This window comes from Euprymna scolopes, chromosome 10 (assembly GCF_053919585.1).
Source record: "Euprymna scolopes isolate OS-2025 chromosome 10, ASM5391958v1, whole genome shotgun sequence".
Lineage (NCBI taxonomy): Eukaryota > Metazoa > Mollusca > Cephalopoda > Sepiida > Sepiolidae > Euprymna > Euprymna scolopes.
The window spans coordinates 18,029,686-18,054,119 of record NC_136491.1 but is presented as its reverse complement, the minus strand read 5'-3'; the positions used below and the strand labels follow the sequence as shown (position 1 = coordinate 18,054,119).

Genomic DNA, 24,434 nt, shown 5'->3' with positions numbered 1-24,434 from the left:
AGTGTTTGGCAATAAACAAAATCCTCCATTCTCTGAAACAGATGGCGGCATACTGAATGTAAGCAAGTGACAGTTGCAATCTGCAAGTATACTGAACTAATACGTACAAGGTTTGTTTGAATCAATTGTCACTTTATTTATGCCATTACATTCATTTATTTACGACTGAACGAATTAGTTCCACCAGGTCATAAAGGGTTTATGAATTTCTTTCAAAGTGTATTCCTTTTAATTTTTTGCTTAGAACAGGCAGAGGCTATTTTTTCAGTTGCTTGTTTGTATATGGACTAGCATCCATATCACTTGACCAATTGTCACTAAACTTAGACAAAATATTGGCCATGGTTTCACTTAGAACTTATTTAAATTGGGTATTTCTAGGTCATAGTCACACGAAAAAGGGAAAAGTCAAACTTTTTGTGATAATTTTTTTTTTTTTCATTATAGAGATTCTGTTTAGCCCAGGTTGTAACCAATGAAGTTGCACATTTTATACAACCTTAAGTTTTAAAAGTTTGTTAAGATGGACATTTTGACAAAATTTCAACGTCTGATTTTTTTTCAAAATTTTATGAATGGATTTGATGTTTTTTGATAACAATATTCATCATGTACAATTTCAACTTGGTCAGATTTTTGTTTTTATCAATGTTTCTATGGCATAACTTTGGAAATACTTAATAAATTATGAATAAGTAAGGCCAAGATAAGACTAGTTAATCCTTACATTGTCAGGCAGAGTAATATAATTGCACAACTGGTTTATGTTCTATTTCATCATATAGACCAAAAAAAAATGTCCCTGTAAATTCAATTTTTTATGATTTTTTAATTCTTTGATTTATGTTTAAAATTATCTACACTAATGCTATTTTAAATTTAATTAGACAATTAAAAAAAATAGATTACTCTATTAAAAATAATCTAATTGTATAATTGATTGAATTTTTGGAATTTTGTCAATGAACTACTAGTGCCATGAATATTAACAATATTAACATAACTAGAAATCACATTTTTCTCCCTAATAAAGCTAAAATTTCTTTAAAAATGTAGATTTTAAATGAATTTCATTTAAGTTTCATTATTGTAGATGATTATTTGCTTATTAAACAAATTCTGTTTCAATTTTATTTGATGTATCAAATTCATATCTAAAGTTTTCACTGTTTACTCCTGGTTTCATTTCTTTCTGTCATGAAAGAGTATATATCTTCTTTAATTACATGGTTTAAACTTTTAAAATGACCATTCAAGTATTTTTTGGTTTAATGAAAATAGACTTCTAATCATGCAAGCTTTAATAAAATAAATTGTTTTTCTAATACTCTTGAAAATTAACCCAATCTAACACTAAACAATAATTATTTTTATCTTCCAGTTTGGATAATTTAACTCTAAACAAATATTGCTTTGGTTTGGTTTAAAATATATTTATTGAATTACAAGCTCAACCATGTTGACTTCTATGAGTGGTCTAAGCAGTGATAACAAATACAGGTTCTGTCACACAGAAGTAAATTGTGAACCACTAAACATTCCAGTTCTAAAGTTCTACTGGGGGACTATACAACACAATACAATGGACTATCTGCAAAAATTTTAATATCTAATGTAACAGCAATTTTTGGGAACATATACCAGAAAGAACAATTGAGAATAAGTTATGTACCAAACAATATGACCACTCAATTTCTACAGCTACATACTTAAAAACATAGCTATTGACATAGTGATATGAACCATGAAGGAGAAAGTAGCAACTCTAATTGAAGTCAGTTTCTCTAATGATTTCGACGTAAACACAGTTGAGAAAAAAAAAAGAATGAAATACGGAGATCTTATATATGATATAAAAAGAAACTGGAATTTTACAATCATTATAATAATCTTACCAGGCCTTGAAAAAAATTTCAAAAACTATCTGCCAAATATACCCAGTGAATCAAGTGCAAGAGAGATCCAAACTATTGTACTTAAAGGGACGATTAGAACTCTAAAAAGACCTTGGTTGAAATCTCTGAAAGAGCAAGTGAATATTTGGCATCCAGTTAGATGATCAATCTCCAGCAAAAACAAAAAGAATAGAAAAATGGGAGAAAATTAGATATTCATCGGCCAAAAAAAAAAACAAAAATGATTTAATCATTACATTCAACATTTAAAGGTTTTTCAAATTTTTCATTTAAAATAAGTGTCTTCAAAAATTGTGTGACCATTTTTTAATTTAAATTTCTGCTCGATAATTGGAGCATAACACACGTCTATATATCGAAACAAGACGCACATTTCTATTCTCTTTTACTCTGAGGCATTGCCTCCACCATAACACTAAAACTGAGAAAAGAAAAAAAAATTAGAGATCGGACTTCTTACCCTGATGAGGCTATTTATTTGCCAAATGTCGGCAAAAAAAAAAAAAAAAAAAAAAAAAATGATTTTATCATTACATTTCACATTTCAAGGTTTTCAATTTTTTCATTAAAATTTTATTTAAAACAAGTGTCTTCAAAATGTGTGTGACCATCTTCTCATTTAGATATTCAGATTATTTGAATATTTTATTATTTATTAACATATTCATAAATTTAATTTAATTTAATTTTTTTTACCAGGAAATTGAACATTTGGAATATTTGGAAGAAACTACTCTGAGTTCAGATTTGTCTCAAGGTTTTGCCTTGAAATCCCTAACTGGTAATTCCATATTTGTTTTTCCATTTATGTTGAGTGTATTACTAAGAACTTTGGTGCGTTATCTTGCTTGCTTGTCACTGTGCACACTTTTCATGGTGGGGGAGGGGAAAGGGCAAATAACTCAATGGATGAATGACAAAAGAAATGGTGTAGGGAATTAAATGATGTAAATAGTAGTGATGGGACGATTCTGATACAATTACCGATTCCAATTCTATTTAAATTTCTAAACATAAAGTTGTTTTTGGTGGAAGTGGGCTGGATTACTGCAAAACTCCTGTAATATGTGCATATAATTTTGCAAAATGCACTTATTAGTGAGATTTATAGATTTTAGTTTTACTGGTAGTTTAAAATTCAATATTTATCATTTCATTAATACGAGCTGTGGAAGTTTTAAACCAAATAAAGATATAAAAATGATAAAAAGTATCATTTTGGGCATTGGCAAACATTTTCCCTATACTGATTCCCTAAAAAATTTGATTTTTTTTTTTTTTTTTTTTTAATGCATTTATTTTTTTTATTATTATTCTGATTCCAATTAATCATCTCAACACTATTAAATGGTTAAAAAAAAAAAAGAAAAAAAAGAGAGGGAAAAGGAGCACGAAAGAGTATATGATGACATCACAATGTATTCTGATTTTAGTTGATAATTATGATTTTTTTTTTATAAGGATTTCAATGTCAAATTAAAAAAATACATATTTAATAAAATATTAAATATTTTGTAAAATTAATCAACTATATATTTTTGCCTTGAAACTTGATTTACTTTGACATAATAGATAACATCTGCTGCATACAATATAAAAACTTTGTGTTGATTTTGATTAAATTAAAATACTCATTCGATCATTATAGATTGATGTTGAACTAAATGAAATACAATCTTTTAAATCAAGCAATGGAAAAACATAAAATATGTCTGGAGTTTTTAAGTTTATTTCTCGAACTAAAGTAGAAAAAAAAAGATTCACGTGTAAATACAGCAAAAGTGTATTATACAATGTTATCGCTCGTCTATTCTTTCTATGAGTCAAAAAAAAAAAAAAAAATTTTTTTTTTTTTTTTTTTTACTGTTCTTTCATCCCAAACAAGGCACAGTGCCACTTCAACGTAAGAGGCTACTATTTGGGACCAAGTTTACAAGGATACTATGTAGGGAGTTGAACAGCGAGATATCTGTTCACATTATTACACTTGAACTTTTGCATGTCAGTACAGTCAGGGAAACAGGGACCCTGGAGGGAATTCCAAAATCTAGCAGTTCAAAGGAAGAAAATATTTCTTGTATTTCTGGATTTCTACAGTGTAGGGGTGGGATTGTGCTGTCTGCCAAGTTAGTCGGGTATATTTACATTGAGAGAGTACAAGTGCTTTCAGATCATCGGAGTATACTGCACTAAAATACATGTAAAACAAGCACATGGATGCACTATTGTGGTGATGGGACAGAGGTTGGTGTTTAGTTGATAGTACAGAACTTTTAGATTGGCAACTTTTTTTTTGAATTCTGTCTAAGAGGGAAAGACTAGTGGCAGATGCACCAGCAATACTCCATGCATAAGTGAATGGTGGCTCTATAGAGTTACAGGATACTCTAAGGAGTGAGCACTTTTTTTTAGTACAGTAGATAGAGCCTACCTTTTTTGATAATTTCCTCAATGTATCTGCTCCAAGTCATGTTGCGTGTGAATGTTAAGCCGAGGAGTTTGTACAAAGTAATTTCAAGTCATGTATTATTAGCCATGGCAATCAGTAGTTCAGAATCTTTCTTGTAATTGTTAAAGGAAAGAAGCTTAGTCTTGACAGCAGTGAACGTTACAATCCATTTTCATCTCTAAGTTTTAGTTATTTCCTTAGATATGTATTCATTAGTTTTCCCCTCAAGTCATAGAGTATTGTGTCATCGGCAAAAATACTCATCTCTGAGACAATTTTATCAGGGAGTTAATTTATGAATATGAGGAATAATAAATCAAGTACTGACCCTTGGGTAAAAAATAAGATTCATTCACCCACACATGTCGCTGTCCATGGGTGAAATGCAAAATACTAAATTGAATCTATACATATATATAAATGCCAATATACATGGCATTTTACACAACCACCTGCTGCTGTTTCCTCTTTAAACGACAACTTATATACATGTACGTACATCAATCATATTCTATATATTTTAACATTGTCTACTAAGATCTTTTTCACAATTAATATTCTTCAGAAGAGTAATGCTAGAATCTTTTATGAACATTGTGAAAATTTCATTAGATATATAAATTGAAACAATGCCATCTTCATTATGATGTGGTTCTGCAATGTAAAAGTCTTGAAGAAAGAAAAAAAAAACTAAACATTTGACATCCTATTGATTTTATTGCAAAAGCGATTTAAAAAAAATATTAAGTGCAAATAAATTAGGCTTTTAAAATCACTTTCTTGAAGACAAGATGCATTATGGGAAGGACTATAGTAAAAGTAATGTTTGCTTGCTTTAGGGGCACAAAAGAAGCATATATTTAATTGTTTTCTTTTTTTCTTTTTGTAAGTTTAAAGGCTTTAAAAGTGCTATTAAATTTTGAGGTCTTACAAAATGCTCAGCTGAGCTAGCCCCTGTACTTTCCAAGCTCTACAATAAATGCCTTGCTGAATCTTGCTTCGCTAATAGTTGGAAGATGGCCTCTGTGGTATGCATATGTATGTATGTGTATATATATATATATATATAAATTCACCTGTCATCCCTTTTTTAAAAGATGGAATCACCTGATTGTTGAAGACAAAATGCACGCAAGCAAGGTTCACAGGGTTTTATAATTATATAGATTTAAGAATTTTTGTACTTTGATAATTTTATAGCTTTTAATTAATTGTAATCGAACTGAACTTGAAAATGTTTTTACTTTTTAGAATTACTTTCCCTGTTTGTTGAACAAGACAACATAAAACATCAGTACAAGAACAAACTGGTTGGTTCTGTACTCAATGGTTATTTATGTCTACGAAAATTGGTTGTGCAAAGAACGAAACTGATTGATGAAACTCAGGACAAATTGCTGGAATTACTTGAAGAACTGACAACAGGTAATTGTTCATTCTTTTAATGAAGGAAAATATTTTATAACAAAAAATAAGATGTTCAGGTTATGAGTTAAAAAAATGGAATCAAATAAATTTGAGTAACAATCAAAAGGATGCATTTTGCTGTAACATTTTTGTTTTTATTGCTTTTTTGACTTCCAAATTTGTTTGAAAAATGTAATATTTAAAAGAATATTTAATGTATTTATTGAATAATAAAAAGATCCAAAAAGAAGTCAAAAATTCTATAATGTATTTTTATATCTAATCTTTGCAAAATTTTTTCTAACAAATAAATAGAGCAATTTTTAAGTTTTGTGTATTTCATTTCGAAAGACAATTTGTGAGTAATTGAATGAAATAGGATTGTTTGCTTGTGAGTACAATGAAATGTGGCTGCTGTAATGTCAGTATTAATTAAAGCATTCAAAAACCATGGATGAATATGCTTGGGAATGCGATGTTTTTTTTACCATTAAAAATGTATAACAAAACATGCTATTTTTTTTGTTTAATAGACTTTAAAAAAAAAAAAAAAACATGTTTTATTATACTTCGCCTTTCTTTAATAAAAGAAATCTGATGTTAAAGTTGTAAATTTGCATATACACCATATTCATAATTCAAGTGGAAGTAAAAAATATATTTTTTTTTTACTTCCACTTGAATTATGAATTCAGGCAACTTGATTATGTAGTGAAGCCGAGATTTATTCAATGTAGCCGCCTTCAGCCTCAATCACTCTCTCGATACGGGTCTGAAACTAGGAGCATGCCTTTTCCACAACCGTTGGCAGGAGCTTGGCAAATACTCGCTGACTGGCTTTGGTGTTGTGAAAGATCATGTTGGTGGTGTTCTCGACGTATGACCAAACAAAGTTCAGATTGGGGGAGGAAGAGTCCAGTGAAAGAAAGGTACAAAATCATAGCACTCCTTCTGAAGTCAAGCCTGGGTCTATTTGGACTTGTGGGCCGGCACCAAGTCCTGCTACCACACCCAGATTCTTGCATCAAGGGAACACCACACTCTTCAGCACATCCAGGTACATTTTGATGTTGACTTTCAAGCCGACTCTGAAGATGTGAGATGGCACAATGTGACCCTCACTTGAAACCACACCAAAGACCATAACCATAGTGAGACTTTATTTTTATCACCCTGGGCATGCCCTCAAACATTGAACCATTCAAATTTGCATTTTGAGGGTGCTGGCAATGGTCCTGTTGTCATAACTTAGACTGGTAGAGAGCATAAGTTGTACAGCGGCACATCTCTAATCTCACTCGTTGAACAATGTGCCACTTTCAGACATGATAGAAGGTTCCTATTGCTCTTGGTATTTGTACACAACTGGCCAACTAGTAGATGGTCTGCAACAAAAAAAGAAAGAAAACCAGTTTTTATCAAACAGAAATGGAATCATGTTGTCTTTTCTAAAGCAACAATTTTATCATTCCATCCTGTATTTTCTATAAAAACCATGTTATGACAAAATGTGTCCTTTTGGGTGTTGCACTTTCTAGGGTGCCTCAAATTCATTAGGTCAAAACAAATGATTGTAATTTGATTTCCTTAAAATTTTTAGTTGTTACGATATGAAGTATTGACTGCATTAAATGTCTTTTTTTTGTATAGGGACAGAGTCTGAGACGAAAGAATTTATGGCTGTTTGCGTTCAAACTATCAAGAAATACCCATTGGATGATTACAGATCTCCTGTATTTATATTTGAAAGGCTTTGCAGTATTATCTATCCGGTAAGTGTGACATGTTCGTCAGTTATTCATTTTGAAGTAATAAAATAAAAGATAAAATTTGATTTTGATTTTTTTTCCATAATTCTCCCTATATAAAAAAAAAAAAATCTGTATTATGTATACCTGTAGCTAAACAAAAATATATTCCAAAATCACGTAAATTGATAGAGTAGCTTTATGTTTATAAAGAAATTCATTTTTAAATGATTGATGGGAATTTGTAGGCATTACAAAATTAATCTAATATGAGTTATTGTTGAATTATGTCCCTTGTTTTTTGAGGTATTTATTTCAAAATGGCAACTCAAAATACTCCTAAAATTTGATTTTCTTATTCAAAAATAAAGCCACTTGATAAATTTACATAATTTTTGGAGTATGATATTTTTGTTCCGTCATGGATACCTACATTGTACAGATTTTTCTTTATTTTCATTTGTTAATGTAAAGGGAATTCTAGATTTTAAAATGAATCTTTATTTGGTGCAATGCAACATTAATGAAATTTAGATCCATTAATTAATTTTTCTTAAAAATTAAAAATAAAATACTAATTAATTAAAGGTGAATAAAAAAAAAATGGGTCAAGAAGTTATGTGAAATTGTGTAATTTATTTTATAATTATATTTTAAAAGTTACGTTGAAAAATTAGTTATCAGCAATTTCATGCCTCTATTTTTCATGTGTAATTACATTGAATTATTTTTAATTTTATATTAATTGACATCACAAATGGATTAGTATAACATAAAATAAAATTAAAAAAAATCTTATTGAAAAAAAAAAAAAACTTGCGACAATGACCTCCCCCCCCCATTATGTTTTACATGATTGGGGTTACATTTTGATAAGAACAATATAACATGTGCAGGAGGAGAGTTTCTCTCTCATTCTCAGGCAGTGTTTTTTTTTTTCCTATTACCCTTTACTTATTCCCTTACTCCCTGGCACTTCATACTTTGGGAAAAATCAACCCAAACATAAGTAACAAATAATAATTATGACGCATGGCATAGTGGATAACATGCTTGGTAAAATAGTTGTAACTTACACTCTTCTACAGGTTGAAGGTTCCATACTCAGTATGAGTGACACTAAAAATATAATCGCAAATTACTTAGGATTTTTACCCACTCATGGCTGACAGAATGAACTCCTGCTACCCGCAGGGATTAAATAAAGTGTTCCATTTGAAATTCCGTGTAGATTCCTGAGTTCAACAAGATACACCTGAAGAAAGTTGGAAGTTACATTGACCGAAACGTTGTGCAAATGACACTCTAAGATGAGAACAGTCGTCTGAATAATCCAAATTGAATTTTTATTTTTCTATAATTGTGAATCGCATCTCCCACTTGGTGTGGATTGTGAACTCATGTGACTTATTTTTCACCATTCCTTCCGATCCAGGGCAAGTTGGTTGATGGACGCTCGACTATTGAGAAATGTCCAATCAAAAACATTTTCTCCCCACCTTCTACTTGGCTTTCCTCTGCCTCTTTTGCCTTCTTTATTTTTCTAAGTTAATATTAACTATTAACTGAAAACAAATGCGTTAGTATAAAATTTAAAAAATCTTACTAAAACAAAACTAAAAAATAACTTGCTATAATACATTTCGAACATACAGGGAATGAATTATGATGTGAAATGCATTGTTTTTGTTAGAAGTTTGTTTTTAAATATGATTTTTAAAATTTCATTTTCTTTCTTTCAAGCTAATAATATTTGATCAATTATGAATTTTTAAGTTAAATCTTATTTTTTGGTTATTCTGTGATAATTTTCTATCCTAGTTCTTAACTCTGTTTTCATATTAGGTTTATCATGATTCACCATTTCATCTACTAATGTGATTATTCATGCAAGCTAAAATGTTATAGATATTTGAATGTGAAATTGATAAATTTTTATGAAAATTTATCAATTTAAATTAGTTATTTAGCAAATTAAATTTTGTTTTCAAATCTTACCATTATTCAATGTTAAATCGTTTGTTTTTCTATAATTTTGAGTTCTCTTAGCTTTTCCATTTAATTTGAATACAAATCCAAAAGATATTTCTTTACAAATACTTTCTAAATGTTTTTGATTCCAGGAGGAAAATGATGTTGGTGAATTTTTTATGATTTTGGAAAAAGAACCTCAGCAAGAGGATTTCCTCCAAGGCAGAATGTTGGGTAATCCATACAGTTCAAATGAACCAGGTCTTGGACCCTTAATGAGAGATGTGAAAAATAAAATATGTCAAGGTAAATTCAGGGTTGTTCTTTTGTGTGTGTGTGTGTGTTAGGGGGTATATATTTGTTCAGTTTAAATGACATTCTATATTTACAAGACCTGAATATGTTCATGTTTTATGTGAATTATCTGAGAAAAAAGCTTTTAATTTAATTTCATCCATTTTTTTATACAATTCAAAGAAAATGTTTTGCATGGCATTTTTTGACACATTTTTATGAAAATAATTCAACTTAGATGAGTATATTTTATTAAGTTTATAATTTTTAGTAATTTTAGTAAATGATTGTAATTAGTTGATGATTTTGCCAAAAACTAATAGAAGCCATCATTTCCATCGATGGCAAAACTGACAAGTCTCCTTAGTGAGTCTCTTCCTTTCATGTTCAAATTTTTTCTTCGTGCAACCAATGAAAAATTTGTCCTGTTTGTCCCCAGCTGAAGACAATACACCCAGATTTGACATAATTCAGCTCTTCATTTTCCTCAAATCTAAACTGATTCATTGCTTTCAAACTATCTACCTCACACAAGCAAATTATTGCATACACAAATCACCATGCCATGAATTAACATAAGAAACTGGACTCTTAAAAAGTTGAAGTTATAAAGTTAAACAAATCAGTCTTAAGAATGCACTTTTTATAATCATGATTTTGAATATTTAAAAGAAAAACAATCAATAAAAGCAGAAATATTTTATATGTAGGTACAAATAACTTTATGCAATTTGTGAAAACCTAACTGAATCGAACAGTTTTGAACAATAAATTTGCTTAGTAAAAAATAACATTATGAAAAACAACTAAAAATTTGCATCAAATTCTCAGTGTTATATTTTTCATTTGTATTTTCTTTTGAATTTTAGACTGTGAATTGGTTGCCCTTCTGGAGGATGACACTGGCATGGAGGTAATTCTTATTTGAATTCAGTAATAATCTTAATTCTAACATTTGTTATACTTAGTGCCTTAAACTACTTTTAATGTGATATTTTAATTCTGTAGTTTTCTATTTTTTCTCTTATTTAATTATAAAGAATTCTTTAAAAGGAAAAGGATATCTGGGGTTTAACTGATCCATCATGATTTTTGTTTTACTGTTATTTCATCCCAAACAAGGCACAGTGTCTCTTTCACATAAGGGACTACTAATTGAGATCAAATTTACAGGGATACTATGTAGGGAGTTGAGCAGCAAGATATCTGTTCACAATATACTTGAACTTCTGCATGGCAGTACTGCCAGGGAAGAAAAGTCTAGCAGTTTCCTAGAACTGCCTGCCTGTGGAACACTGTTCTGCTGGTCTGTTTCTCAGTTGAATACAACATAGTAGCTTTCAAATTCAATGTAAACAAATTCTTGTTGAGCAGTCCCCATGAATAATCAAATTTACACCATTAACAATTACTATACTACCACCTTACATTCATTAATCCTTATTCTCGAGTGGCCTTTGGGCCTTGATAAATGGTGACTCCTAAGTAAAAAAAAAAAGTTTGAGGGAAGAAACTATTTGAGTAGAAGGCTTTCTGGCATCTAGGGATCTCTGCTGTGTAGGGGTGGGATTTTGTTGCTTGTCGGGTTAGTCATGTTTTCATGACTGCTAAATTAATTTTTCATTTTAGAGATTTGTGAGAACACTTTTACCAAGCAATCATCAAAGACCTATTTGAAAGCATCATCATGCACAACATACTATATAAGCGAAGTGAAAATATACTTTAACAAATTGATACATTCAACTTAACTACAATACCTTGCCCACAATAGATCAATTACTGTTATGGCGATGAGATTTAGTGTCGCAAACTATACAGGCCGAGGAGAACAAACACTTGATTTCCAACAGATGTAAACTAGGACTTCAGTGTAGCAACATATTGGAAGTGACAATTGCAGAACATTTCAGGTGATACTTTTTCGTGTCACACACTATGTATACATTGTTCTTTACCTTAAAGTTGATAACATAATCTACAATCTGAACTGATTGAGCTTCAGTGATGCATTGCTCTGCAGATCATACAAACTTGTTGGTAATGGAAATACGTAAAGTTTTACTCAAAGCAAAATGCCACAAACACTTCAGTTTGTTTGCGTTAGGGGTTGCTTGCAGAACATTTGGTTATTTTGTCTAGCACGACTAATCCATCCGTTTGTCATTGCATTCTGGAAGTGCAGAAGAGAAGGGAGCCACTCACCTGCAAAAGAAAAACGTTTTTACGTTAATGCATTGATCATTATAAGTTGTCTTCCGCTTGGTGTGGATTGTGAACCCACGTAACTTATTTTTCGCCATTCCTTCCAATCCAGGGCAAGTTGGTTGATGGATGACCAACTGTTGAGAGATGTCCAATCAAAAACATTTTCTCTCCATCTTCTCTTTGGCTTTTCTCTGCCTCTTTTGCCTTCTAACATACCCTCAAAGCATAACTTTGACAGCCAGTGGTTGATCGTTTGATGTGGCCCAAAAAGGTTTAAGGGTTTTACTTTTGATTTTATCAAATAGAGGGGGTAGAGAAGTAGTTTGATGGAGGATGAATATTTTATTTTTTTTTGATCAGCTAATGTCCTGTAATGAAATCATCATGTGATTTGGAAACACCTCAGTGTGATTGGCTAATTGTTTAATTCATGTGATACAATCAAGGCCATATAAAACTACTTGGAGGACATAATGCATCGAAGCTCACCATATTCTTTATTAAGTTTAGATATTAAAGCTATGCAAACCAAGGAATGTTTTGTGATGATCATATTTGAAGTTTGAAGTTTGCATGAAATGACTGACAAAGTTTTGAAGTTAAAGAAAAAACTACTTGTGATTTCCTGTAGAGTTTAATGTTACAGTACATTTTTTTTTATTAAATATGATATCACAGTTATTAAAAATGAATAAATTTATTAAAACAACAATCTAAAAAAATAATTTAAAAAATAATTTCATTTGATATTGATTTTTTAAAGTTATTTTATTTTATGTCTTTGCTTTTATTTGTCCCAACCATGGCATGTTATCACTGAAGCATAAATGACTACTGTGATAAATGCCAGATTTATAGGGAGGCAACCTGAGTAGGAAACTTCTTACATGACAGCATGATGTTTGTGTTATGTTTGTCTGCATGTTTGTACACATGGAGAACCAAAGCAGAATAGGGAATTCCAAAAACAAATGGTTTGAAGAAAGATGTTAGAGTAGGTAATCTGTTGTCTACAGTGAAAAGATGACATTTAGCAATTACTTGGATAGGTTGAGACTATTTTTTCATTTGGGGAGTACAAGAAAAAATTTTCAGTGATCATTTGGATTCGCACTTATGGTGACAATTAAAACTAAAGAAAATACAGAAAAGTTTGATGTACGTACTAGTCAGAGAATGGAGATGAAATCTTCCAAAAATTGAATAATTTGATCAAGTAGGTTTTTCTTTTCTTTCTTTTTTTTATTCAAGAAAATCAAATTTTATTCTGTGGCAATGCAGGAGAGTAGGGAGCATCCATGTAGGAATCAACCGATTTCCATTTTTGTTTTTTTGGTTTTGGAGAATGTCAGAAAGACAACCGAAACATAAGATTTAAAACCAAACAGTTTTCACATAACGTATATTCTTTATTTTTCAGAACATAAAATTTTCAAATAATGAAAACATTATTTTAGAAAAATCATTTTATATAAGTTAAAAACAGCATTTAAAGAATATTTAAATGGTTCTGACCTTCATTAATCAGTAAAAACAAAAATGTTTTTTTTTAAATTAAAAAAAATCTACTTGCTAAATTTTTGTGATTTTTAAAAAAAATTTTTTTTTTATACAATGTAAAAGTTTTCTTTCATTTTTGTTTATTGCTATAAGTGCTAATCTGAATAAGCACCAAATTTTTAAAATCTGCTTAGGAATCAATGAAAATAAATCAAAGAGCGATGATGCTTAAGAAATGAGTTTCTTTGATGAATTAAAAAAAAAAAAAAATTTGTTTTCTATTTTAGTTGTTGGTGAATAAAAAAATAATCAGTTTGGATCTACCTGTGAAGGAAGTTTACAAGAAGATTTGGGCACCAGAACATGGAGATGTAAGTAGATGACATTTGTTTTTTGAAAATATGTTTTCTTTAAAAAAAAACAATTATTTTTGTGGCCTTGATATGTCAGTAATAAATCAAAACAAATACTGGTATAATTAACAAAAAATGTATTAACAAAAGTATGTTACAGAAGTACACGTCATGATTCTGGAACCATAACTGCTACAGTGTTTAGTCGTAAATGTGTTTACTGTTTCAGGGTAAGTCCGTTTATTTCTGAAATAGGTAAATCAGCTTACACAATTTTATAATTAAAATCTTTAACAATGTAATTAGTGCATCTATTTTTTTTTTTTTTTTTTGCGGACTGTTATCCTCATTGTCATAAGTTGTTGTTTCACCATGTTTTGGCTAACTAATCCTCAGGCCTTCTTCAGGTGGTTAACTGCGATGGGATAGGTATGCTGAGTCTGCTTTCCATATTTGTTATCTCACCACGTTTTTGCCAACTAATCCTCTGGCCTGCTTTGGGTAGGATTGAAACCACTATCTTCAGAGAAGGCTCACCAAAAATCATAGAGCAATGCCTCTATCTACTGTGCCATGGGCCCCAAATGGCAATTAATGTAATTAGCTTGTTTAAATATAATTTGAATTTGGAAGTTTTTAAGTGAATTTGTCAGAAATGACTTAAATTTAAATCCTTTGAATTTAATATTGATTAATATTTGGTTTGTTTTATGGGCAATCAACCTTTTCTTGGTTATTTAATGTGTAACAACAATTCTATACGATTAAACATGTGTCACTATTTTATTTATAATGCAAATGCCCAATTGTATTGGTGAATAATTTAAATGTGATCTGACTGCATCGATTAATTTCTTACAGAATAGAATCTATTAAATATTTGAAAAGATTAAGAACTTTTTACCAAAATAAACGTATTCAGAATTAACCCCAAAAGAGTTGATATGCTGTAAAACAATTGCACTCTTAGTTTGTAAGGGGGGAGGGCATTAGATTGATATTGTTGTATTGAAACATTTTTTAATAACTGTATTTCTTTTAATTTTATGTAAATTTCCTAACTCTAAACTTTTATTTTTAAAATTCTTTTGCGTTGTTAGCAAAATATTTTACTGGTTTGATTCTTCCTCCTCAGTTTTTTGTGTTCAAATAAATTTGTTTAAGAATCAACGGCACTTGAGAAAAAGGAGGTGGGGGTGGGGGGGTTAGTAGAGAAAATAAAGTTGTCTCAATAAGAGTTTGCAATATGATTTTTTTTAATTAAATCTATTAATTATGAATTCTACATTAATTTATATAATATTGGTAGAGGATTATTGTTTTTACATTTTTCTAAACTTGATTGTATGAAAAAAAATACATTTCTTGAATTATTTGCTTATATCAACACACATTGCTGATGTTGGAGTGGAAATCTTATAAGTCTGACCCCCCCCCCACACCCCTAATACTGGACAAAAATTTTATCAACTCCTACATGTGATAAATTGTTCTTTTTGGTCCCCCAACCAAGGTGGGATTGGACCTAATAATTCACTCCTGTTCATCCATTTGCACTTTTCTCAATAACCACGCCTTAGATTAAAAAAAAAGAATTGCACAAAAATTGAAAGTAAATTTTTGCCAAAACAGATTTTCTGGGATAAGTCTAGAATTCTTGACAAGCATCAAAGTTTTTCTTTATATTTGGTAAAGATAAACAATTTAGTTATTTAATATTCTTTTTTAAGTTAGAAATTGACATTTTAAAATTTGTCTGCTAAAATAGAAATCTTAAAATCTCATTCTTATACCATTAGCTATTCTTAAGATAAGAGAATATTGCCAAGTTATGAACAAAATATTGAATATTTTGCCAATATTTTATTTATGCCTGTAATGTTTTTTGTTTGTTTTTTTTTAACCAGGGAGAACCAATGCCTATTGTATACAGAATGAGAGGACTTCTTGGAGATGCTACAGAAGATATGGTCAATTCTCTTGACACTAGCACTGGTAAAAAAAACAATATTTTCTAATTAAATATCAGTTATTTCTAATTAAGAAGTAAAAAAAAAAAAAAAAAACCTTAGAAATCTATCGGCAAACAAATAAATCTTGACTTTGTAATGCATTACTATCAGAGAAATTCAGATAGTTTGATATGTTTATGATTTGGAAAAAAATGTTAACCACTTTTTTTGTGTATGTATTTATAATGTACTAGAAACCAAAACAAATAGGAATCTGTATGTATTTTGTTTCAGCCATTCGTATTCCTCAAATTAATTTTATGATAGCCAATAGATGAATAGCTTAGGTTGATTTTAAGTGAAGCTATTAGATGCAAAAGGGATAATGTAATTTAGTTTAAAATGTATAAAATGCAAATACTTTTATTTTGTAAATGTTTACTTTTTATAAATAAAATTGATTTATTAGAAAAAAATTAATAATAAAATTATTTTGATCTATATTTTTATTTTAAATATAAAATTTTTATCTTTAATATAAAACAATCTTTCAGCTTTATTCATTGTAATAAAATTTCAATTCATTAATTTGTTTAGCTTTGTAGGCAATAAATTCATTTTTTTCATTGTTTAATTAAAAAATATTTTGTATACATTTTTTTTAGTTTTGTATATTCTATTTACTATTTTAATTGCTTTCAACAAATCCTTTTCACATTGAATTTTTTAATATTTCTAATAGTAATAAAAAAGTATGTGATCCAAATGTGTCACTGGATATTCTAACAAACTATTAAATCAGAGTTTGTATGTAACAGAGTTATTGTTAAAATGACATTTTAGCATGATCATTATAATACGATTTCCCTAAAAAATTCATAGAATATGTTGAAATACCTATAAAAAAGGAATTAAATAATTATAAGAAACGATCTTATGCATATTTTTGGTATGATTATTTAATATGTATTGTACTTGTTGGCAGAAATATATTTAATACTAATGATTTTAATGTTTGCATTTTAAAAGAACACAAATATTGTTATGGAAACTAAAACAAATTGCTTAAAAAGAATTAAAAAAAAGTAAATGATTAAAATTAAATTATTTTTAAACAATAAAACCAATTAAAATTTAAATTTATATTCAAAATTTATGTACCATTCCACGTGTATTATTATGGATGCATTCTTAAAATTTATTTTTTTTTAATGTTTTAATTAGTTTAAAATTATTATCTTTAACAATGTCTTATGATAGATTTTTTGAAAATTGAATCTAATGAAACTGAAGTATTGTGTATTTTTATTTTAATAGATGAGGATGTTGACAAAGAAGAAGTGTACAAAATGGCAACAGTTCTTGGTGAATGTGGAGGATTAGAAGTGATGCTTCAAAGGTTTGATTTTATTTCAATTTTACGAAATGTTGGGGGAATATTAAAATGCTTATAAAGAAAAGGTTCATTCATGAAAAGCAATGAAATAATATATTTGAGCAAATGTGTCAATGGCTTTGTTGCAGTTTCAGTTAATTTAACCTCCAACCATTTTCAGTCTCATGTTTTGTCAAAATTAGAAGTTTGGTTTTGACAAGACCTACCCAGAAAGAGGTTGGAGGTTACATATTGTGAAAATAACATCCCAGATGTGAATGGATCCTGAATAACATTAAGAACATGATCAGCAAACTAGAGCAGCCCAGATGTTTACTATGTTATGAATGAAGCTCACAAAGATTGTATCGCAGGTTTGTCTGGTTTGGATTAGGTCCTTTTAATTGGTTGCAGTTATCTGTTGCAGGTGTTAACCTCCGACACCAACAGCAGCAAGGCTTAGTGGATGCATACAAAGTTGGAGATGGTTTGGTCCAGCACACACAAAGAAATGGCACAGAAACAACATTGCCACTTTCACTCTATTGATGTGTAGTTCCGAGCCTGACGTGTCTTTTCTTGCTATGTGATACTATCCTTCCCCTACCTCAAGTGTTAGGAAGAAAAAAAAATAACAAACAAAAAAGAGGAAATAGGTTTATCAACAGAATAACGGAGAGGAAGTTGTCAACCAAGGTACACAAAGGAAGCTGAAATAGGATTTTAATTAAGATCTGGCGACCAAAAGGACCAGACAGTAAAGATAGAAACATTTAGAGTTAGTGCGCAGACAATTTTAGGGGTAGTAATGAGTTTCGTTGCCACAGTTTATGATGGGAATAGTTTACAGCGTCTTGATTTAGCGATGATTAACGGCAATTACAGTGGAAGACAATTGCAAGTTGAAGACAGTTGAAAGCAAGTCATAGCTTGAAACAGACTGAGAGAAATTTAGGAGATGTAGTTGAGCTGACATCAATTGACAAACATGACTTTGACAGAATGTAGATGTGGCCGTTAGCATGTAGTGTTAATGGTGTCACACACAACTGATATTTGCACAATATGTCAGAGTTTGTTTTTTGTTTTATTTTTATTTTTTTAATACTTGTGAACTTATGCCTCAATGTGAGAGCCGATATGGCCAGATGAAAAGATGAAAAAAAAAAAAACACCATGGGAACAACGTTGGGGTTGGTGAGGTTGAGTGGGGGACTACATGTTATCACAGCTACATGCAGAGGCAAAGATGACCAAAGGATGAGAGATTCTGATGCTAACTTTACCTAAATTTTCACCAGAGCCTTATAAGCTAGGTCACTCTGACATTATGTTGCTATCACCCTTACCACGTTGCGAGTTAAAGTTGGACTTTTAGTTTAAACAATAACATAACACCTGTAGTGATATTATGTAACAAGTACAATTTTACATTGAAATAAAATCTAAACTCTTTGTTATAGAAATGCACCAAGATTTTGTATCAATACACAAAATTAAATTATTTAGAAAATAAGACCCCTTTGATCATGGTGGCGTGATTGTATTGAAATACATGTATTTGTAAAACTGGAATTTAATTCAATCGATCCTTTCACTTTATTAAAATTTCATCTTTAATTATGGCCTCACAATATCTGGCCTTAGTTTATTTTATCTACATTGATGCTGCTGCAGTCAAACTGTTGACAAGTTTTTGTCCTTCAGATTCAATGCTAGCTGTTTAGCACTTTGCACTCAATGAAATAGTTAAATAAGGTCTCTATTCTTTCGGATTTGCATCAATTCTTTAGCCATTCACAGTAGGTAAAGGCGATGATCAACAATCTGACGACATAACACTGTTTTTTAATTTGAAAGCCACTCATATAGAATACCACTTACTCCGACACTTTCATGCAGTCAAAAATTGCAGGGTCTGTTTGTTAATCTTGGCAATGCAGCTCAGTTTGCCCAAACCAGAAAAATATACAAATATAGCTCCCTGACCGATTGTCTCCTCTTTCAAACGATCTTAGTCAAAAATGTCATGATACTTCACAATTTATACAAGACGTTGGATGGATGAGCCTCTTTTAGGAACAAGCCCCAAGAGACTGCTTGAATGATCAAGAGCATCTTTGTATTATGGAGACAATGTCATGTTTATTGTAATGTCATCCTACAATGTCTAAATCTTAATAAAGAAATAAACTTTGCTTTTGTGTGGAAGCAAGTAAATAATGGCTAAAACTGTTTCTATTATTAAAAAAAAATTTGCTTTCATAAACAAAAGAATATACAATTTATATGCAAATTAAAAATGGCTTTACGTATATACCTATATTAAAACCTCATATGATTTAATGCCAAAATGAAATATGTTAATATTTAAAAAAAAAAACTTTAGAGTTTAATAACAAAACAAAAAAAATAAATGTCCATTGCTTATTTAAAATTTTTAATTAGTTTTAATTCTTATGTAATTTTTTATGACGGATTTTTTTGATTTTTGGTGCAATTCAAAAATTTGAATGATAATTGTTATTTTTTATTTTATTTTATTTTCTTTTTAATCTTTTAGATTAGCCACAATCAGAGACCTTGTTCTTGGGAAACAACTGATGATGGTTCTTTTGAAGTTATTTAGTTATGCAGTTAATGTAAAGACGAACCGACAACAGTTGATCCGGCCAGAAATGAACACAACTAGTATAATGCTTGGAGCTCTAAACTTGGTAACAATCATTTTTCCTTTTTATTTTTTAAAGATGGAATAACAGAATAACATTTGTTTTAGAAAATCTGTTTTTTTAATTTTTTTATTTTATTCACCTTAAACAAAGCACATTGTCACTGAAGTGTAAGAGGCTACTGTGATAAGGACCAGATTAACAAGTCCAACTTTGGTAGGGAGTTGTGCAGCAAGCTGTTCATATTACATTTAAAGTTCTGGTTCTATTGAGGAAACAGAGCAGGAACAGAATTTTAAATGCAAATTTTCTAGTGAAAGAAACTATTAGAAAAAATAAATTTTAAATCAAAGTTTATAAAATATATTAAGGTTAAAATTTATTTTTAAATATCTTATAAACTTTGATTTAAAAATAAATTTGAAATATTAATATATATTATAAACATTGATTTTAAAAATGAATTATAAAGCTTAATATATCTAAACTTTATGATTAAAAAATAAATTTTAGATTTAAAAAATAGATAAGTTATCATTTGTAACTTCTGCCTATAAATCTTTCTGTATAAAAATCTTTCATTTAAGAATTGATTCCAACCAAACATTCAGAAATTGTTAGGTTGACACCAGGAAAAGTTTAAAGCTATATTTTCTCAGAATTGTTCTTTTTTTCTTTTTTTTTCTTTTTTTTTTTTCTTTTTTTTTCTTTTTTTTTTTCTTTTTTTTTCCTTTTTTTTTTTTCTTTTTTTTTCCTTTCTTTTTTTCTTTTTTTCTTTATTTCTTTTTTCTTTTTTTCTTTATTTCTTTTTTCTTTCTTTATTTCTTTCTTTATTTCTTTTTTTTCTTTTTTTCCTTTTTTTTCTTTTCTAAAATGAAAATCTTTATAGTAATAATAATACCAGTAAGACACTATGATTAGCTCTAAATGTGACCATAAAATTTTAAAAGAAATGCTTAAAAAAAAAAAAAATACAATAAATATCATGGAATGATTACTAAGTGCATTGTGTTTACGTGGAGGGGGGTATGTTAATTTGGTGATCTGGCGAGAACTGGTGTGTCAACATGATTATGCCGTACAACGCTGTGTCAACGTAGTTGTGCCGTGAGCCTGACCAGCACCAGATAGGTGACCATTTGGGAAGGCAAGGTGCTGTATGTACTGAAAGGTAAAATTCCAGGTTGAGAAACTGGCACAGTCTATCCTTCTCTCGAGGGTAGATGCGACTCTCTTAAGCCGTGGTAAGCACCCTGTCTAGTGATGGCGTCACAATAAAAAATACCCTTGATAGCCCTGGCGAAGCAGCTACTGACAAGATTCAAATTACACTACAAACTTGTGTAGTGAGTTCACTCTCGGCTATGTTGAATGGATGAATGAATTAAGAGTATTTAAGTTTATTATTAGCATTTGTATCCAATGGTTTTAAATTTCATGTTATTTACTTACAATAAATACAATTTTTAGAAGAAATTTCTTAAATTATAAATATTATTTTCTATATTAAGTTTATTAAATAATGACTTATTTAATTTAAATATTTTTGTATGAAGATTATTAAATAGTAATCTTAATTTAATGTAAATATTTCTATATGAAGCTTATTAAATAATAGTAATTTTATCATTTATTTAATGTAAATATTTATATATGAAGCTTATTAAATAATAGTAATTTTATCATTTATTTAATGTAAATATTTATATATGAAGCTTATTAAATAATAGTAATTTTATCATTTATTTAATGTAAATATTTATATATGAAGCTTATTAAATAATAGTAATTTTATCATTTATTTAATGTAAATATTTCTATATGAAGCTTATTAAATAATAGTAATTTTATCATTTATTTAATGTAAATATTTCTATATGAAGCTTATTAAATAATAGTAATTTTATCATTTATTTAATGTAAATATTTATATATGAAGCTTATTAAATAATAGTAATTTTATCATTTATTTAATGTAAATATTTATATATGAAGCTTATTAAATAATAGTAATTTTATCATTTATTTAATGTAAATATTTATATATGAAGCTTATTAAATAATAGTAATTTTATCATTTATTTAATGTAAATATTTCTATATGAAGCTTATTAAATAATAGTAATTTTATCATTTATTTAATGTAAATATTTCTATATGAAGGTTATTAAATAATAGTAATTTTATCATTTATTTAATGTAAATATTTCTATATGAAGGTTATTAAATAATAGTAATTTTATCATTTATTTAATGTAAATATTTCTATATGAAGGTTATTAAATAATAGTAATTTTATCATTTATTTAATGTAAATATTTCTATATGAAGCTTATTAAATAATAGTAATTTTATCATTTATTTAATGTAAATATTTCTATATGAAGCTTATTAAATAATAGTAATTTTATCATTTATTTAATGTAAATATTTCTATATGAAGGTTATTAAATAATAGTAATTTTATCATTTATTTAATGTAAATATTTCTATATGAAGGTTATTAAATAATAGTAATTTTATCATTTATTTAATGTAAATATTTCTATATGAAGGTTATTAAATAATAGTAATTTTATCATTTATTTAATGTAAATATTTCTATATGAAGGTTATTAAATAATAGTAATTTTATCATTTATTTAATGTAAATATTTCTATATGAAGCTTATTAAATAATAGTAATTTTATCATTTATTTAATGTAAATATTTCTATATGAAGGTTATTAAATAATAGTAATTTTATCATTTATTTAATGTAAATATTTATATCCAAGAATGATAAAACATTTAAAAAACTGACAAGAATATTTTTGTATCTGTTAAGTTATAACTTTATAAAAAACCTAACTTGCTGTAAAGAAAGCAGTAGATAAAAAATCCTACAAAAATTTGAAAACCTTATTTTATTCTCTCTCAAACTATATCAGTATTACATCTTTACTCACAAGTCTGTTCAAGTGTGAGCAGGGAAGTCCACCAGCCAAAATTCACTACTTGGTTTGTTTCTCTCAAATGAAAAGTTAGTGGTGGAAAATCTCCAGATATTGAATTGTGTATGAGCTAAAACTCTTATGTCTCTCAGTAATTGGAAGCAATAACAGCAGGTTAGTTGTCAAGTTGATACAAAATATGCATAGGCAACGATTAGAAAGGAAAACACAAATCTGAAGAAAGATATATTTTTTTGTTCTGTTTTTATTTTATAAAAAACAAGAAATGAAGGATGTTCAGAAGAGAGAGGAGAGAGGATGATAGTCATCCAAAGTTCTTGTTTACACTATATCAAAAATGGAAAGTTCCTAGATTGTGAAAATTTAAATCACTTTGTGTGATGATGCGCACCAATTTTATAGTTACTCGAAGTTCAAATTGAATATTTCTCAAAAAAAAAGAAAATAATCTATCAAATTGAAATCAACCAGATCAAAGAAAGAATAAAATAAAAATAAGAACCTTCTTGACCAACATTTTTCACTGTTTTATTTTTTATTTTAAAAAAATTAAAATTTTTTTTATTACCTTTTTATCTATTTGGTTACATATGTTTCGGATGTTGGACCATGTTTACGATTTAACAGCCTCGTCAGACCTTACAGAAACCTTTCTTTCTGTAAGGTCTGACAAGGCTGTTGGATCATAAACCTGGTCCAACATCTGAAACATATGTAACCAAACAGATAAAACTGTAATAAAAAAAATAAAACACATATTTGCTCTGCAATAGTATTAAGCACTCTCTTCAGGTTTTTACTAATTACCAGTTTTAATAATGGCAAGCAATCTACGAAAGATTAATGCAAGCAACAGTAAACATAGTCACTAATTTTGTCTTCTCTGCGCCAGCCTCTCTAATCAAAGGTTCTCAAGTCCTGCCAAGTGATTACCAGTTTTACTATATATATATATATATATATCTCCACAAGATGAATTCAGTTTCTGTACCATGGCTTTATGCCGATCTGGGTTATGTCGAATCCATAACTAACATATACAGTCCTGTGTGATATTCTGCTCTCGAGGGGGAGACAAATATATAATGCCAAACGTGTACTTGACCTCCATTCTTTTCTTTTTGAAGATAAGATAGTTTGTGGTTTTGATAGAGCTGCTGTCAAGTCTGCCTTAACGTTGATCGCCTGAAAATGCATCTTTTATACTGAATGACACTGTGTTTTTATTAGCAATCATCTTTAACAAATGATCAGCTGGGGTGGGGGGAGATATATTTCCTTTTTGAAGGCAATCTCAAAACTAACTGGATTTCCAGTCAACACTTGGCGCTATTGCTCATGTGCTTTGCCCATGTGTTACTGAAAGGGTTAATCTAATTGGCCAGCTCTTGTTACAAAGCCATGGCTCTAAAAATAGCTCTAACTCGTGTGATGCAAGTCCAAACTTTTCTGATGACATTATCTCGATGGATAATCAGGCGTTGTTTGAGATAGGTACGTTACATCAGATATTTTAATATTGGATCAGAAATAAATGAGAATTCTCCATTAAATGGATTAAAGTTGGAATTTCTATGTCAAACAAGTGGTCAGTCATTAGGCTATTAAAGATTTTTCTTGTATTTTGATTTTAA

The 24,434-nt window shown here is 29.0% G+C and overlaps 1 protein-coding gene across 7 annotated transcripts in view; it reads left to right on the top strand.

Annotated features, from left to right (window-relative positions):
* The window catches only part of LOC145285823 (E3 ubiquitin-protein ligase UBR4-like), a 350,597-nt gene that overhangs the window by 277,583 nt on the left and 48,580 nt on the right, over positions 1-24,434 (top strand). For all 7 annotated transcript variants that reach the window (XM_080134243.1, XM_080134245.1, XM_080134244.1 and 4 more), the window contains 9 exons: positions 2,616-2,697; positions 5,617-5,790; positions 7,423-7,544; positions 9,644-9,797; positions 10,655-10,698; positions 13,781-13,864; positions 15,754-15,841; positions 17,116-17,197; positions 19,737-19,890. In XM_080134243.1, the coding sequence (XP_079990369.1) occupies positions 2,616-2,697; positions 5,617-5,790; positions 7,423-7,544; positions 9,644-9,797; positions 10,655-10,698; positions 13,781-13,864; positions 15,754-15,841; positions 17,116-17,197; positions 19,737-19,890 (984 nt within the window). The remainder of the gene's footprint in view (positions 1-2,615; positions 2,698-5,616; positions 5,791-7,422; positions 7,545-9,643; positions 9,798-10,654; positions 10,699-13,780; positions 13,865-15,753; positions 15,842-17,115; positions 17,198-19,736; positions 19,891-24,434) is intronic.